Source organism: Sebastes umbrosus, chromosome 15 (assembly GCF_015220745.1).
Source record: "Sebastes umbrosus isolate fSebUmb1 chromosome 15, fSebUmb1.pri, whole genome shotgun sequence".
Classification (NCBI taxonomy): Eukaryota; Metazoa; Chordata; class Actinopteri; order Perciformes; family Sebastidae; genus Sebastes; species Sebastes umbrosus.
In genome coordinates, this window is record NC_051283.1 from 17387943 (window position 1) to 17400926 (window position 12984).

At 42.8% G+C, this 12984-nt stretch overlaps 1 protein-coding gene across 50 annotated transcripts in view; it reads right to left on the reverse strand.

Annotated features, from left to right (window-relative positions):
• Window positions 1-575: 575 nt before the first annotated feature.
• clasp2 (cytoplasmic linker associated protein 2) overlaps window positions 576-12984 on the reverse strand; it is a 66320-nt gene continuing 53911 nt past the window's right edge. For all 50 annotated transcript variants that reach the window (XM_037794506.1, XM_037794495.1, XM_037794501.1 and 47 more), the window contains 12 exons: window positions 12782-12945; window positions 11941-12019; window positions 9512-9655; window positions 9255-9398; window positions 9023-9129; window positions 7721-7862; window positions 4343-4538; window positions 4045-4238; window positions 3827-3955; window positions 3362-3568; window positions 2510-2626; window positions 576-2092 (listed from right to left, as the gene is read on the reverse strand). In XM_037794506.1, coding sequence (XP_037650434.1) covers window positions 2015-2092; window positions 2510-2626; window positions 3362-3568; window positions 3827-3955; window positions 4045-4238; window positions 4343-4538; window positions 7721-7862; window positions 9023-9129; window positions 9255-9398; window positions 9512-9655; window positions 11941-12019; window positions 12782-12945 — 1701 coding nt within the window. In that variant the 3' untranslated portion in view covers window positions 576-2014. The remainder of the gene's footprint in view (window positions 2093-2509; window positions 2627-3361; window positions 3569-3826; window positions 3956-4044; window positions 4239-4342; window positions 4539-7720; window positions 7863-9022; window positions 9130-9254; window positions 9399-9511; window positions 9656-11940; window positions 12020-12781; window positions 12946-12984) is intronic.

Consider the following 12984-nt stretch of genomic DNA (forward strand, 5'->3'; position numbering starts at 1 on the left):
ATTACTCATGCTTTAATGTGTAAGCATGCATTTGCTGTTGCAGCAGTTTGTGCATCATGTTTTATAAACTGATCATGTTTTGCATTGAATCTGTTAAGTAGCTAGCTGTTATTTCTCAGAATATTTTGGAGGATTTACGAGATGCCCAAAGAGAGAAAAGTATTCAGTGTTTCACAACAAATTACAAAAATACACATAATTTTGTGTATATATTTTTTTTCTTTCAATCTTATCCCTTTTATCATCAGCTGTGATATAAAAGAAGAGTTACTACGAAAAAGGACAGAGGTCTTTGTTGCAGTTTTAAGCTTTAACTAATCGTACATGTTTTTCACTATCTCTTGGTTTACGGTACGGCTGGCGATAGTGGCTCTTTAGAAGATATACTGGAGATGGTTTATCACTGATCCTGGGTCAATTAGACAAATAGTTTGCAACCAAAATGATCAGTCTTCAGTGTTGAATTGCAATCAGTAAAGATGTTTAATATATCCCTTCTGTCATTAACATTTCTATCCACCTCTTTTTTTGTGACTCTTCTCCACTGCAACAATCAAAAGAGACAGCAGGGCTCGTCATGATCTGTACACGTTCTTTATTTGTAATGTAAGCACAGCTTTGTAAATGCACGGAGGAAACACAACAGTGAAAACTAGAATGTTACAAGAAGAGGAGGGAAAGAAAGACACGATGAAGAGAAGAGAAGAGAAAAAGGGTGACGTGACGATTTCGTTTTCAGAGCTGTAAATAATACATTTCTACAAATTTCTCAGCAGAGAAAAAATAAGTGTGAGAGAGAGAGAGAGAGAGAGAGAGACTACGGCTAAAGCGACAGAGAGAGAAAATAAAAACAAGGATGGGCACAGGTGCGCGTGTGCACCTCCCCGGGGAACTCTCCTAAATGACACAGTTATTGGATATCCCATTTTAATATCATATATAGATACATATCCACTATGTGATAATAAGCCATGTCCTGTCATACTTCATGTAGTAAGCAGCACGCACACATCTTCCTCCCCATGTTGCCCAGAAGTGGAGTGATCCGAGATGAGCCGGGAGAAAACGGAGAACACCGTGAATGTTTCTGAAAGGGGTGGACATCGTTCACATTAATTTAAAACCCCAGTCACACTATTCTGACTGTCGATCCAATAAAAACGTTTAAATTTAGTCTCATGCATAGCCAAGCACGTAACACCTCCTATACCTCGGGATGTACTGTATTCGCTATGAGCAGGCGTGACCCGCTGTGACTCGTGTTAGTGCTGTGCACGGTTGCTTGGTTGGTTGGTCGTACCTTTTAGGCTAATCAGCACCTTTTTGAAAGTGTGTGTATATGTGTGTGTGAGCGAGAGAAAACTCCAAACATTAAAAACCGCTGCAGTAAAACCTCATCGCGTAAAATAAATCCAAACTAGGACACAATGTAAATTTACATTCCTGTCTACCTGGCCCCGGTTACTCGCTGTTCAAGAAAGACACAAGACGGCTCCATTCGTTCGTCTCAGCCCTGTTCTATGAACCTTACCCCCTTAAAAATGAGAACCATGCAGACGCACCGCTTACTGTTGACATCGAGATGTTATTCAGAGGGGATACTGTAGTGTTCGGGATAGAGGACGGACGTTTCTTCATCCTTGAGTGATTAGTGACAAACCGGGTGTGACTGGATGTGTGTTATCTGTTGGTGTGTTTAAGGGTTCAGTTCAGTCTGAGATCCTCAGCGATGGACAGGAGAACTACAACACTCCTCTCTTCTGCACCGCAACTCCCATCTTGTACAGGAAATGTATGAGGACCGTGTGTACCTGTGTGTGTGTGTGTGTGTGTGTGTGTGTCACTCTGCTGGCCAGAGTGCAAGCGTAGGTGTGGGTGTAAGCTCCGGTGAAAGAGTGTTAGGATGTGTGGTTTTGTTCTCGGTCTGTGTGGGTGTGAGCTCATGAAGGGTTGTTTATGTTTGGTGGGCAGAGTTGCAGTTCTGTGGTTGCCCTGTGGGAGGGCGCTGTATCTCCTATAGGCCCTCAGTCGGGGGTTCACCGCCGCCGGAGCCGGACTGAGCACGCTTGATGTACAGGTTCAACAGCTTCAGCTGCGGACAGATAAACAGACAGAGGATAGATAGATATGTAAATGTATGCGTCTCTAGAGGTTGCAAGGAAGTCATACAAGGTGTATTACTGAGGTGAGAATCGCAAGTATTCAAATATTAGTTATTATTAGAGAAAGATACATTATAAAGAATGGATGGAAGTAAGTGCTATGATATTGTATAAAAATACAGCAAAAAGACCACACTGGTCTCCCACTAGAACACAAAAGGTGTTTGCTCCCATTTTTGAATGTGTTCAAAACACAAATGTATCCCAAGATGCCACATTTCAACCTGCCAAGACGCCAAAACTTGGTGTTTTAAGACATGGATGAGAAACGACACATTTTTCAGCCAACTGGCTTATGCTAAATCTACATCTAAATCTACGTTTCAAATGCTTATAGGTCAGGTTACCTTGCTGCTGGAGAGTTGGCTGAGGTGCGGTTTGAGGTCCTCTCCGATCACTGCGTAAATGGCCACCAAGCAGAACACACAGGCTTTCCTTACACTGCTCTCAGAGTTGTCGTAACCCTGTTTAACAAAATAAAATGGATTACAAACCTGCAGGACACTTTAAACAAAACAAAGGAATCAAGAGAAAGTATCCATGTATGAATGTGTGGATGGTGTGTGAGGATGGGATGTTTACAAACTTTATGAAATAAATGACAAAAAATAGCCACTTATGGTCAAGTTTCATAAAGATCTAGAATAACTAAGAACCATTGTTTGAACAGTAAGTGAATGCGTCCACCAAAGTGTTTTTTTCCCAGCTGAAACCGCCAGGCGCTCTTCTGAAAACGAGAGCGCTTTTTGAGACTGAGCGTTTTTTCAGCTGAGACGGTTTGGTTGCCTCTGATTGCTATGATACGGAAGTAAACATGTCAGCTCAAGGTAGAGTGCTCTGACCCTTGCTCTGGATGGAGATCTATGTGGGTTCATGAGATTTTGTGGGCGAGGAAACATCTTGGCGAGTACGCTTGTTCGGTTCAGATACAGATTCAAATCAACTTTATTATCCCACACGGGGAGAGTAGTTTGGTCCAACAACATACTCATAATAATAATAATAAACACCAATTCAAATAATTTAAAGAATATACTGGCCTCAGGAAAAAACACTTTAGTAGACACGGCCCCCAACCCTCTACAGCGAAAGATAAAAACAATTCCTCTTACTTTTAAATAAATAATGCACCTAACATTATACTTCTAATAGTGCTAGATCGTAAAACAAAAACAAAGTTTTGTCTGTATGTGTGTTACCTGTATGAGTCCTGGCACGATCTCAGGCAGGAGGCTCATCAGGCCCTCGCGGGGAACCCTCTCCACCACTTTGGTCTGCATTTTGATGGCAGCCAGGTTGATGGGGTAGTCAGCTGACTGGATAATGGGACACAACACCTTGACACACTGGTCTGGGCTGATGGACAACGCCAACATGGCTGCCGTCTCCTCTGCTGCTCGTACCACCTGCAGGACATAAACATTATCGGTGCTGATGTTCTAAAACAGTAAATTGGGCTAAAAATCACACTCATTATGTAATTTGATCTATTCATTTGAAATAAATATTAGCATTTCATAATCACGTAGCAGATGAGTACATGTTTTTAATCTACTAAACACTTTGATCATCCATATATAAACTCAAAAACAACTTTCATCTTTTCACGCTCTCTGAAGTCCTCTTGATAAAAATTAGTTTTAAGAGAACTAATTTCTGAGTACCTCCTTGTGGGGGTCTTTGTGAGCCTCCAGGGCCTTCATGATGGTGAGTTCTGCGTAGTTTTTGAACCTCCACGGCTGCTTGCTGAGAATCTCCCTCAGCACCCGCAGAGCCAGCGTTCGGATCACATGCTGGGAGAATTACAAGGATTTTAGAAGTTTAAAGGAAAGGAGATTTAGCACGGTGTTATCATAGAAACGAAGCGAGTGTGTGTGTGTACCTCTCTGTCGCCCATTGTTTCCAGCAGGAGCAGCAGGATGGTCTTGAAATGTTCGTCCCACACCTGCAGGGTGTTCTCGCGAATCAGCTTCAGCAGTTCGCACAGCGCCGCCTTCCTCTCCTCAACGCGCTCGTTGTGATTGGACAACTCTTTCAGCAGCTCGGCCACCAGCTCCGATTGGTCCAGGCTGCTGTCTGTTAATAGATAAACAAAAAAAAACATATGGGGCAATTATCATATTTATTATATTTTTATATTTTCTTTATATATTTTTTTCTGTCACAATGCGTCTATGTACCGTCTGTGAGGAGCTCAGAGTCGTCCATGCTGGTGTCTTTGCTTCTGTGTTTGAAGGGAGAGTCGGAGAAGTGGTCGCGAGCTCCTCGGGGGCTGGAGGACAGCAGGGGGGTGTTGAGGAGGGACGTCTTGTTGTCCAGAGCCATGCGGCCTCCGTCCACAAAGTCTGACACTCTGCTGTCTGTCCCGCTGTCTCCCTGCAGAAACGCAATAACAATTGTTAAAGAGGCTCCGACTTTCAGGTCACTTTTTGGCTCATTTGGCCCGAGACCAAATTACAAAAATCTAACGTTGTTTGCTTTTATTTCCAACCAACGAAACCAAGAGGTGTCACAGAGGAATAAAACAAAAATCAAGCTTTTGACTGACATTAATTCATGCTGCACCTTGTGTTCGTTTTCTTAGTTGTCATACAGACCTCACAAAAGGTTAATTGATTATGAACACTATTAGTTGAGACTGCAACTTGACCTCATCTGTCAAAAATAATAAAAAAGGACAAAAAATAAGGCGTCTTGTCTGAGCTTTTTCTTATCCAAACTGAGGAGTCTAGATGACATGATTGATCAGGAACTGCTAAAATACTCAAAGTAGGACAACATCACATCATATCACTGTTTCATCTCCTTTCTGATGCAGTCTCAGTCCAGTTGTTAAGTCCGCACCAGAGTTAAAATGACAGCTTTCACAACAGACTAAGGCCCTGTTCAGACCTGGCATTAACATGCGTCTTGAGTGATCCGATCACAAGTGGACAGCTCTAAGTACAGGTGTGAATGCACTCAAGGTGCATTGAGATCCGATCTCTCAGACCACATTCAGAGGTGGTCTGGGCCGCATATGGCCACATTCTTTTAGCAGTGTGTACACGAATGTGTCCTGGGCCACAATGAAGGACCGCCTACTCAACTGACCTGTGTGTTACTCGAGAAAGGTATTTTATGAAGGTAATAAAATAACGACAAATACTTTATTACTCCCACATTGTAAACAGCAGCGCATAACAGCTTCACACTTTCGTTGATAAAAAACCTAGACATATAGCCTACACTGCATACAGAGGCAATTCAACTAAATAGCTTAATATATAGCAGCTCTCTGAAGCTCTGTGCTCGGTTCGGAGGTCTCCAGGGACCACCAACAACCTTATATTTTTATGTTCATAAAATGTACTAATGTAATGTATTGTATTATTAATTCCGCTGTCTCCTGTTGGTTAAAAACAACAACGCATTTGGTCTTCGCAAAAGGAAATGATGTACGTGTTTATTTGCATATAGAGCGGGGAAGTGAGATCCGATCACAAGTGGTCACTGGAGACGCCACGTGGAGACGCATTCTAATGCCAGGCATGAGCAGACGTAATAGGTTGTCCACTTGTGACCGGATCACCCGAGACGCATGTTAATGCCAGGTCTGAACAGGGTCTAAATATACCAAACCAAACAAGCAAACACACCAGAATCCCTTTGACGTGCACTAAACAGGTTGGGTATAAAAGCATCCTAAAATGCTGGGCTATACGCTGTTTCAGCCGGTACAGATACTGGTCAAAACAAAAGGAAACACACACTCTTAATTTAGTCATCTGGATCACTTTTTTTGTTGACGGCATGTAGTTCTCTAGATGTCATAAAAACAACCCAGTGTTGGGACCACCAGGTGAGAGGTGGAGCAGGGTGAAGCTGGTTAAGGTGATCTTGTTTCTGTGTATATTTACACTCAAACCACTAAATGCACTGTCTGAGTGGCGGTTTGATGGGTCAGGTGCACTTTGGCAGGATGATGACATGTGGGCTGGTTAGATTTCAGATGCATTTCATGGGGAAAATGTCAGGGGGTCTGACCTCTGTACTAGAGTACACCGTGTCCTTAAAAGGGGCCGGGGTTGTGTTGGTGGGATTGTAAAAAGACCTGGCATGACGTCTGAAGTCATGAATTTGGACTTAACAAGTATCTAGATAAGCACTGGTGAAAATATTAGGGGAGGAGGTTCTTGTTGAGAAAATCCTCACGGTGTGATTTTCAGCCACTGGGATCACAACAAACAATACACATGATTTTATCAGTGGCTATAGAGGATCCAGTTCACAGTCGTCAGTCCCATAAACACTTAATGTACTCCTCCCAGTTCCCACGCTGCAGGGGGAGCGGTGGAACAGATCAGATGTCAGGGTCACATACAGTTAATGGAGGTAGCTATGTTTGTGCATGTGTGTTTTTTGCACGTCTTGGAAAACATGCTGCAAGGCTGAACAACACTATGGATCAAAACCCATTACTGTTTGAGTACCAAGTGAAATATGTCTGCAGCTTTGAGTAGCAAAAGTGCATCAAAAGTTAGCATCGAACACTTTGTCAGATCTTGTTTATTCTGTGATCAGATATTTTCTGATTTAAATCAGAACTTTGACAATTTTGTCAAACTGTGGCAGCGGTCTTGTATGGCTGCTTGTGTCAAAACAGTATTAAACAGTACTGTTTGAGACGTTTCTTTTATGTTAAATAATCAAAAAAACAACAAAATTGTTTTGGTATTGTTCCAAAAAAAAGGCATCGTTCTGAAAGTAGTGTAAAATTTTGAAAACATTTCCCCACAAACAGGACTGGCTATGTCATAAACCAATCAGTGTGAACAGCTCGCAGCGATGTGGCAACACTGAGCAAGTTTATTGATTTATCATCTTATATATCAGTCGACCCGATCCCGGATAAGCGGTTGAAGATGGATATCAGTCAGCGTCAACACACGACGCACCCTGTTGCACAACACCTAATAAAAGTGTTGCCTACAACAGAGAATCAAAGATAATTGTATTTCTGAAGAGTGAACGCTTAGATCTGATTGAACATTAAACTACATTCAAGTTAATTTTTTCTTTTCCTAACGCTTCCCCCAACACCTCTACTCTTTGTATTTGTGGCAGCGTTAAGCTCAAGTTTCATCAAATAATATTGTCTGACTACAACAACAGGCTCCTTCACGATAAGCGAAATAGATGAAGTGTGAAACTGGTTTTGGGGAGTTTCATGAAGGAATTTTTAAAAGTTGGCAGCTTGGTCATTTTAAAGTCTACTCTTCTACTCTTCAACAACATGGTTGTTTGCAAATCTTGGCTGCTCTCCTTCATACAATCGTCTGTAAATGTTTCACTTTTGTTCTCAGTCAAAGTCATGTCATCGTGTCTGAGGAAGAAAATGTCACACCATGTAAAATGTTACCTAAAACTAAATGGTGCTGCCAACAATTACAGTGAATAAACTGATTTCCTTCCTGTTAGACCAGCAACTCTAATGGTTTCATATCAGCCTCGACACATACTGATGTACACTTCACATCAACACACACACACACTATCAATCCGTCTGCTCTACTGACCTCGTCTCCGTCCCGCCGGTGGACCGGTTCATTCATGTCCTCTTGGCTGCGGACGCTGAAGTTCTGGATCGCCTCAGTGACACCTTTCAGTGAGCTGTAGATGTCCTCCGAGTTCATGTTCTCTGTGTCGTAGTCAAATGCACTGCACACAAAGGAGAATTAAAAAAAAGGACACTGAGCTAAGGCTGCACGATTACAGTCATCAAACTGTTATACCCCCACTTATGATACATATTTCATATGGAATCACATGTTTTTCTACTACACATTTAGAATAAATCTGATTGAGATAAATGTGAAAAAAAATAATTTCAACGGACTACCAAAATTCAAAAATCTAACTATGAAGCAAGGAATCTCTGTCGGTTTGTTATTTGCATATCTCGAGAACCGTTAATCCGATCTACTTCACACCTGGCGGATGTATTGCTGGGGAGTGCTTTTTTCGAATTTGGTGCAATATTGGACACGCGACACGTTCAATATTACGATTGCAGACTGAGACGAGCATGTCGTCTGCAGCGGGCAGACCGCGGCTCATTACAATTCACTTTTGCGGCTCGATCCTGGATCTACAGCCTGCGAACACTAATGCTGGATAACGTTGCAATCAAACTTTTCTTCACTTCCCTGGGTCAAAGAGCACAAGCATATAGCCAACAGGAGCAGTGCCACTCCGCCATTACAACTCAAATTGTGTACGTGTTTTGCCATACAAACTTAGAACTTTACCGCCGGCAAAATACCTCCACTCATTAAATCCATGCTCTACTTTATAACCGCGCAGGTTATGTCAAAGCAAGCGACTAATACATATACCTATTTGGAAATTACCTCAGCTAAGTGTATTCCACCATTGTTTCTGATGGTGAGTAACCGCGGCCTGGGTGTGTGATGCAACTATGTCATGGCAGGTGTATTGCTCAGGACCCAAGGAAGCACAGTGTCGAGTGTGAAGTTGTTCGTATGAGCGGTTCTCGTGAAAGCTGCAAGCAGCAACACCACAGGCCGAGCATTCAGCCTGTTCTGAACAGGCATGTTTTGAATGGGCACTGCACTAGTTACATAAAAAGTACAAAAACAGTATTGATCATATATCCCCAGACTTCCTTCTTTTAAATTGTGACCTAGAGACATAAAGGAGAAGGAGCAGCAACACCCTGAGCCATACTGTCTCTAACTAATGTGGTTTAATTTGTACGAACATCTGTAGACTTTACTCTTTTCTACTGTGCACATCTTGGCCTGTATTCATGCTAATATGTGAATGATTGTTAGATGGATTTTCCAAGTGTGTGTTACCTTGGTGAGGGGGTGTTCTGGGAGGTGTTGGTGGGGGATGTGACCGGGCTGGACCAGCTTGCTGGGGATCGGGGCGTGTGGCGTGTCAGAGGGCTGCCCATTGTTGCCTGAAGAAGTGACAAAAAACACACAAGTTAAGTTAAGTTAGAAAGAAGTACGCCATTGATGTTACAGTATAATGATTCACAGCCACAGCGTACCATGTGTGTCTGAAACACAAAACCTTTGTTACCTGTGCAGCGTTGCCAGTGTTCTTCAGGTGGTTTTGAAGCAGCTTGGTGGCTCCGTCCTGAAAGGTTTTGGGCAGAGCTGCCAGCAGCATGGTGAACTCTGGAGTGTTGAGCTGGAACAGTGAGATCAACACCGACTGGGCTGCCTGTAACACACAAAACACATCTCCATCAGTTAGAAAAACTCTACTAGGTTTATCTCATGAGAGTTAACTAATGGAAAAAATTTTGGAGCTGGTGGAAATTTGTGTGTCTGCACCTTTCTGACATCAGAGCTCTTGGGTTCAGTCGTCCAGGTGATGATGCGGGAGATGGCCAGCCGAGTCTCACTGGAGTTCACAAAGTCTGGAGCTTCCATCTGTAATGTCAGCGTGTCGATATACTTCAGAATGGCCACCTTCACCTGCGACACAAAAATGTGCATTTACACAAATCATTAGTAAGTTGACTGATAACAAAGAAACTGAATGGCCAATATTCACCTGCAAAAACACAAATACAGTCATAACAAAAAAACTACAAAACACACACGCATGAAAAAGTGACCACCAATGTTCACAGTCAGCATGAACAACCGCAGCAGATTGTGCATCTCTTGCAGGTCTGAAAATCAAATGATCTGATGAATCAGTGAGAGAAGTGCATTCATGGTCATGCTTCATCATGAGGGAAAACAAAATCAATCAAAAAGAAAAGCGATGACAAATAATACACAAAGGAACCAATAAATGCAAACATTCACCGCAGGCTCCGAAAAACGCCACAACAACTGACTCCTGTCCTGATTTTCCTCCCTCTCTCTACTCATATGCACCTCAAGGACCAGAAACTTCCTCCAAATCACTTAGTAGCATTGCGCGGGCCATATAATTGCTCCCCCCGGAGCGCACTGACCTGGGAGGACTGGCTCCAGGCTGCGGCCTGCTCGTCTAGAGAGCATGCGTGGCGCCGCACTCTGGGGGGGAACAATTTTACACCGGACCCTCCCCTGCCTCGCCCTCGCCCGCAACACGAGCTCCGTACAGGCTTCAGAGAGAAAGAGGAGAAGCACCGCGTCAATCAACGGAGGGAGAAAGGGAGACGAGGACAGGGGAGGGCAGAGGGAGACAAGAGGGGAAAAGGAGGCTGGGGGAAGAGGGAGGGAAGGGAGGAAGGGAGGGAGGGAGGAGAGTTTAGAGGAGTAATAAGATTGGAAAGTAAATTTGGGCGATATTGAAATTTTATGATATTCTGAAATTCACAATGTAATCGTTTAGGCCACATGATGGCAGCAAAGAGCTGTGATGGCTAGTTAGTTTAACAAGAAACAGTGGTTCATGAAGCTTCATGCAACAGTTTATAAGATGGATAATGACTTCTACGCTGCTGAAATGCTCAATATTGTATCAACATCCTTATAATGTGTGCACACTTATCAGTGTTACAAGGAAAGTGTATGACTTGACCTTACAAGTCACCACAGGCAGCATATTTAGGGTGATATTTGATTTTTATTGTCTGTTGTTGATACATTTTTCTGGAAATTCAACTGAGAAACTGCTTTTAGATAAAAGATCCAGTCCAGTGAATTGCGTATCAGAAAAAAATCCAGGTACTTCATCGCATCAAATCTGTAGTTAAAGCGTCTTTGAGTCCTTGTAAAGCGCTATATAAGTTGAATTTATTATTATTATTATTATTATTATAAATCCAAGATTGGCACATTGATTTGCAAAATCCCCACACAAACATATTTCTACTGTCTCACGGTATATGTTGTAGAGCTACAACGATTTATTGATTAGTTGTCAACTATTAAATTAATCGCCAACTATTTTGATCATCGAGAAATAATCGACAGATTAATTGACAATGAAAATAATCGTTAGTTGCAGTCCTAATATATCGTCATATTGCCCTCCCCTGTGAGCTGTAACGTCAGACTGTGAGCCAACAGAGTCTGTGTTTTTTGACTATTAAGAGTTTCTTCAGGCCACAGAGTAGGTCCATGTTCCACAACTGTCCTTTAAGCGGCCACTTCTGACAGCAGACAGCAATAACAAAAAGCAACAGCAAGCTACCTGTTAAATAACAGAGGTGTTGAAACAGCAGAGACATTTTGCCAAGTCAAATCGAGAGCAAGAATAGCCTTGAGGAAATTTATATTTCGGTGAAATTGGGATGCTGATAATATCTTTCATTGCCCAAATCTAGTTGGAAGGCAGAGGAAGAGAAAGACTGATAAGGAATGAAACAGTCGTGAGAATGGGGTGAAATATCGGGCAGGAACGAGTGTGGGAGGGGGCAGATAAGGGGTTAGGAGAGCGAGGAGTGAGGAATGAAGGTAAGGAGTGAGGGGCTAGGTCATACAGGTGAGACGAGAAGTTGCTCTAACAGAAGGGTTAGTGAGAAGGAAATTACAAGAGGATGGATACGGAGCTGGAGGAGGAAAGCTTGAAGGGAGTATCCACACTGTAGCAGAGCAAAATGCCGGTGGAGATGCCAGATCAATCGCTATCCAATCACAGCCCAGGATTCAGGGGTTTGGGCAGGCATGAGGTCATATCAGTACAGCATAGTTACCATGGTTACACAGTCCCTGAGTTTCCATCCTTCCATCTCGCCCCTCCCTTACTCCGACCTTTACACACTCCACTCTCTTTCTCATATAAACACACACACACACACACACATTAAATGAACATTTACCTTGAGGTTGGGCGTCTGTGTCTGGTCCACAGTGAACCTCATGAGAATAGTAAACTGGAGGTCATTGGGGAAAGACTCTCTGTCAGAGGGGGAAAAAAAAAGATTACTGTGTTACTACAAAAGTCAGAGGTAAACAATCATTTGTATTATTATCCTCTTTGTGTATGTGTAAAAACATAAAACAGAGAAGGCAGTGTTGATCCTCAGAGACGTATCTATTCTTTTATATGTACAGGGGTTAATGCCCGACGAGGTTTCCATTATCAGGAATTAAAGCCTCCGTACACCCACACAGGTGTTTTCAGTTAATCTGGCTGATTAGACCTCTGCTCAGGACTGTGTGAGCGTGTATAGACTAATTGAGTGAAATCTTCCTGAGTCTCCTGTTAGCTTTGTTGAACCTGTTAGGGCCGGACTCATTAAACCTTTATCGTTCTTATTGGTAGATGAAGATTTGTAAAAACAACCAAAGCCATTCATTTATATTTTCATGCGTTCCCATTATTGCAGAGAAAATAAACTCTGTGGCAAACAAACATTTATGATACTTACACGTTTTGTTCAGCAAGATAATCACTATAAATGAACACCACTTTTATGATTTTTGAAGTGTGAATGCAATCACCAGATATAAAAAGCTAAAGCTAGGCTGTAAGGGAACTACACCACGGTCACAGGAGAGCGAGTATACACAACGAGGCTGTAAAGGCGGACAAGTCGGCGTGATGATACCCATTGACTTCCACACGAGGGAACTGGAAGTGCTAACTCATTTCTGGGTTTTAGGACTCATTCCTTTAGCACTCTATGTCAGTCTGTAGTGTGATAGTGTGACACCCACCGTGTGACATCCAGGGCTCTCTGAACTTTGGCCTGTACGGAGCCCAGCAGGTCGGCTCCCATCTTCTTCAGCAGCTGTGTGAGCAGGACGAACAGCCAGTCCTGTAGATCTTCCTTATGGACCAGGATGAAATCTACCAGCGTCTCCAGGAACATACTGAACACCTAAACACAAACACACAGTTTGGGTCACACAGCGACTCA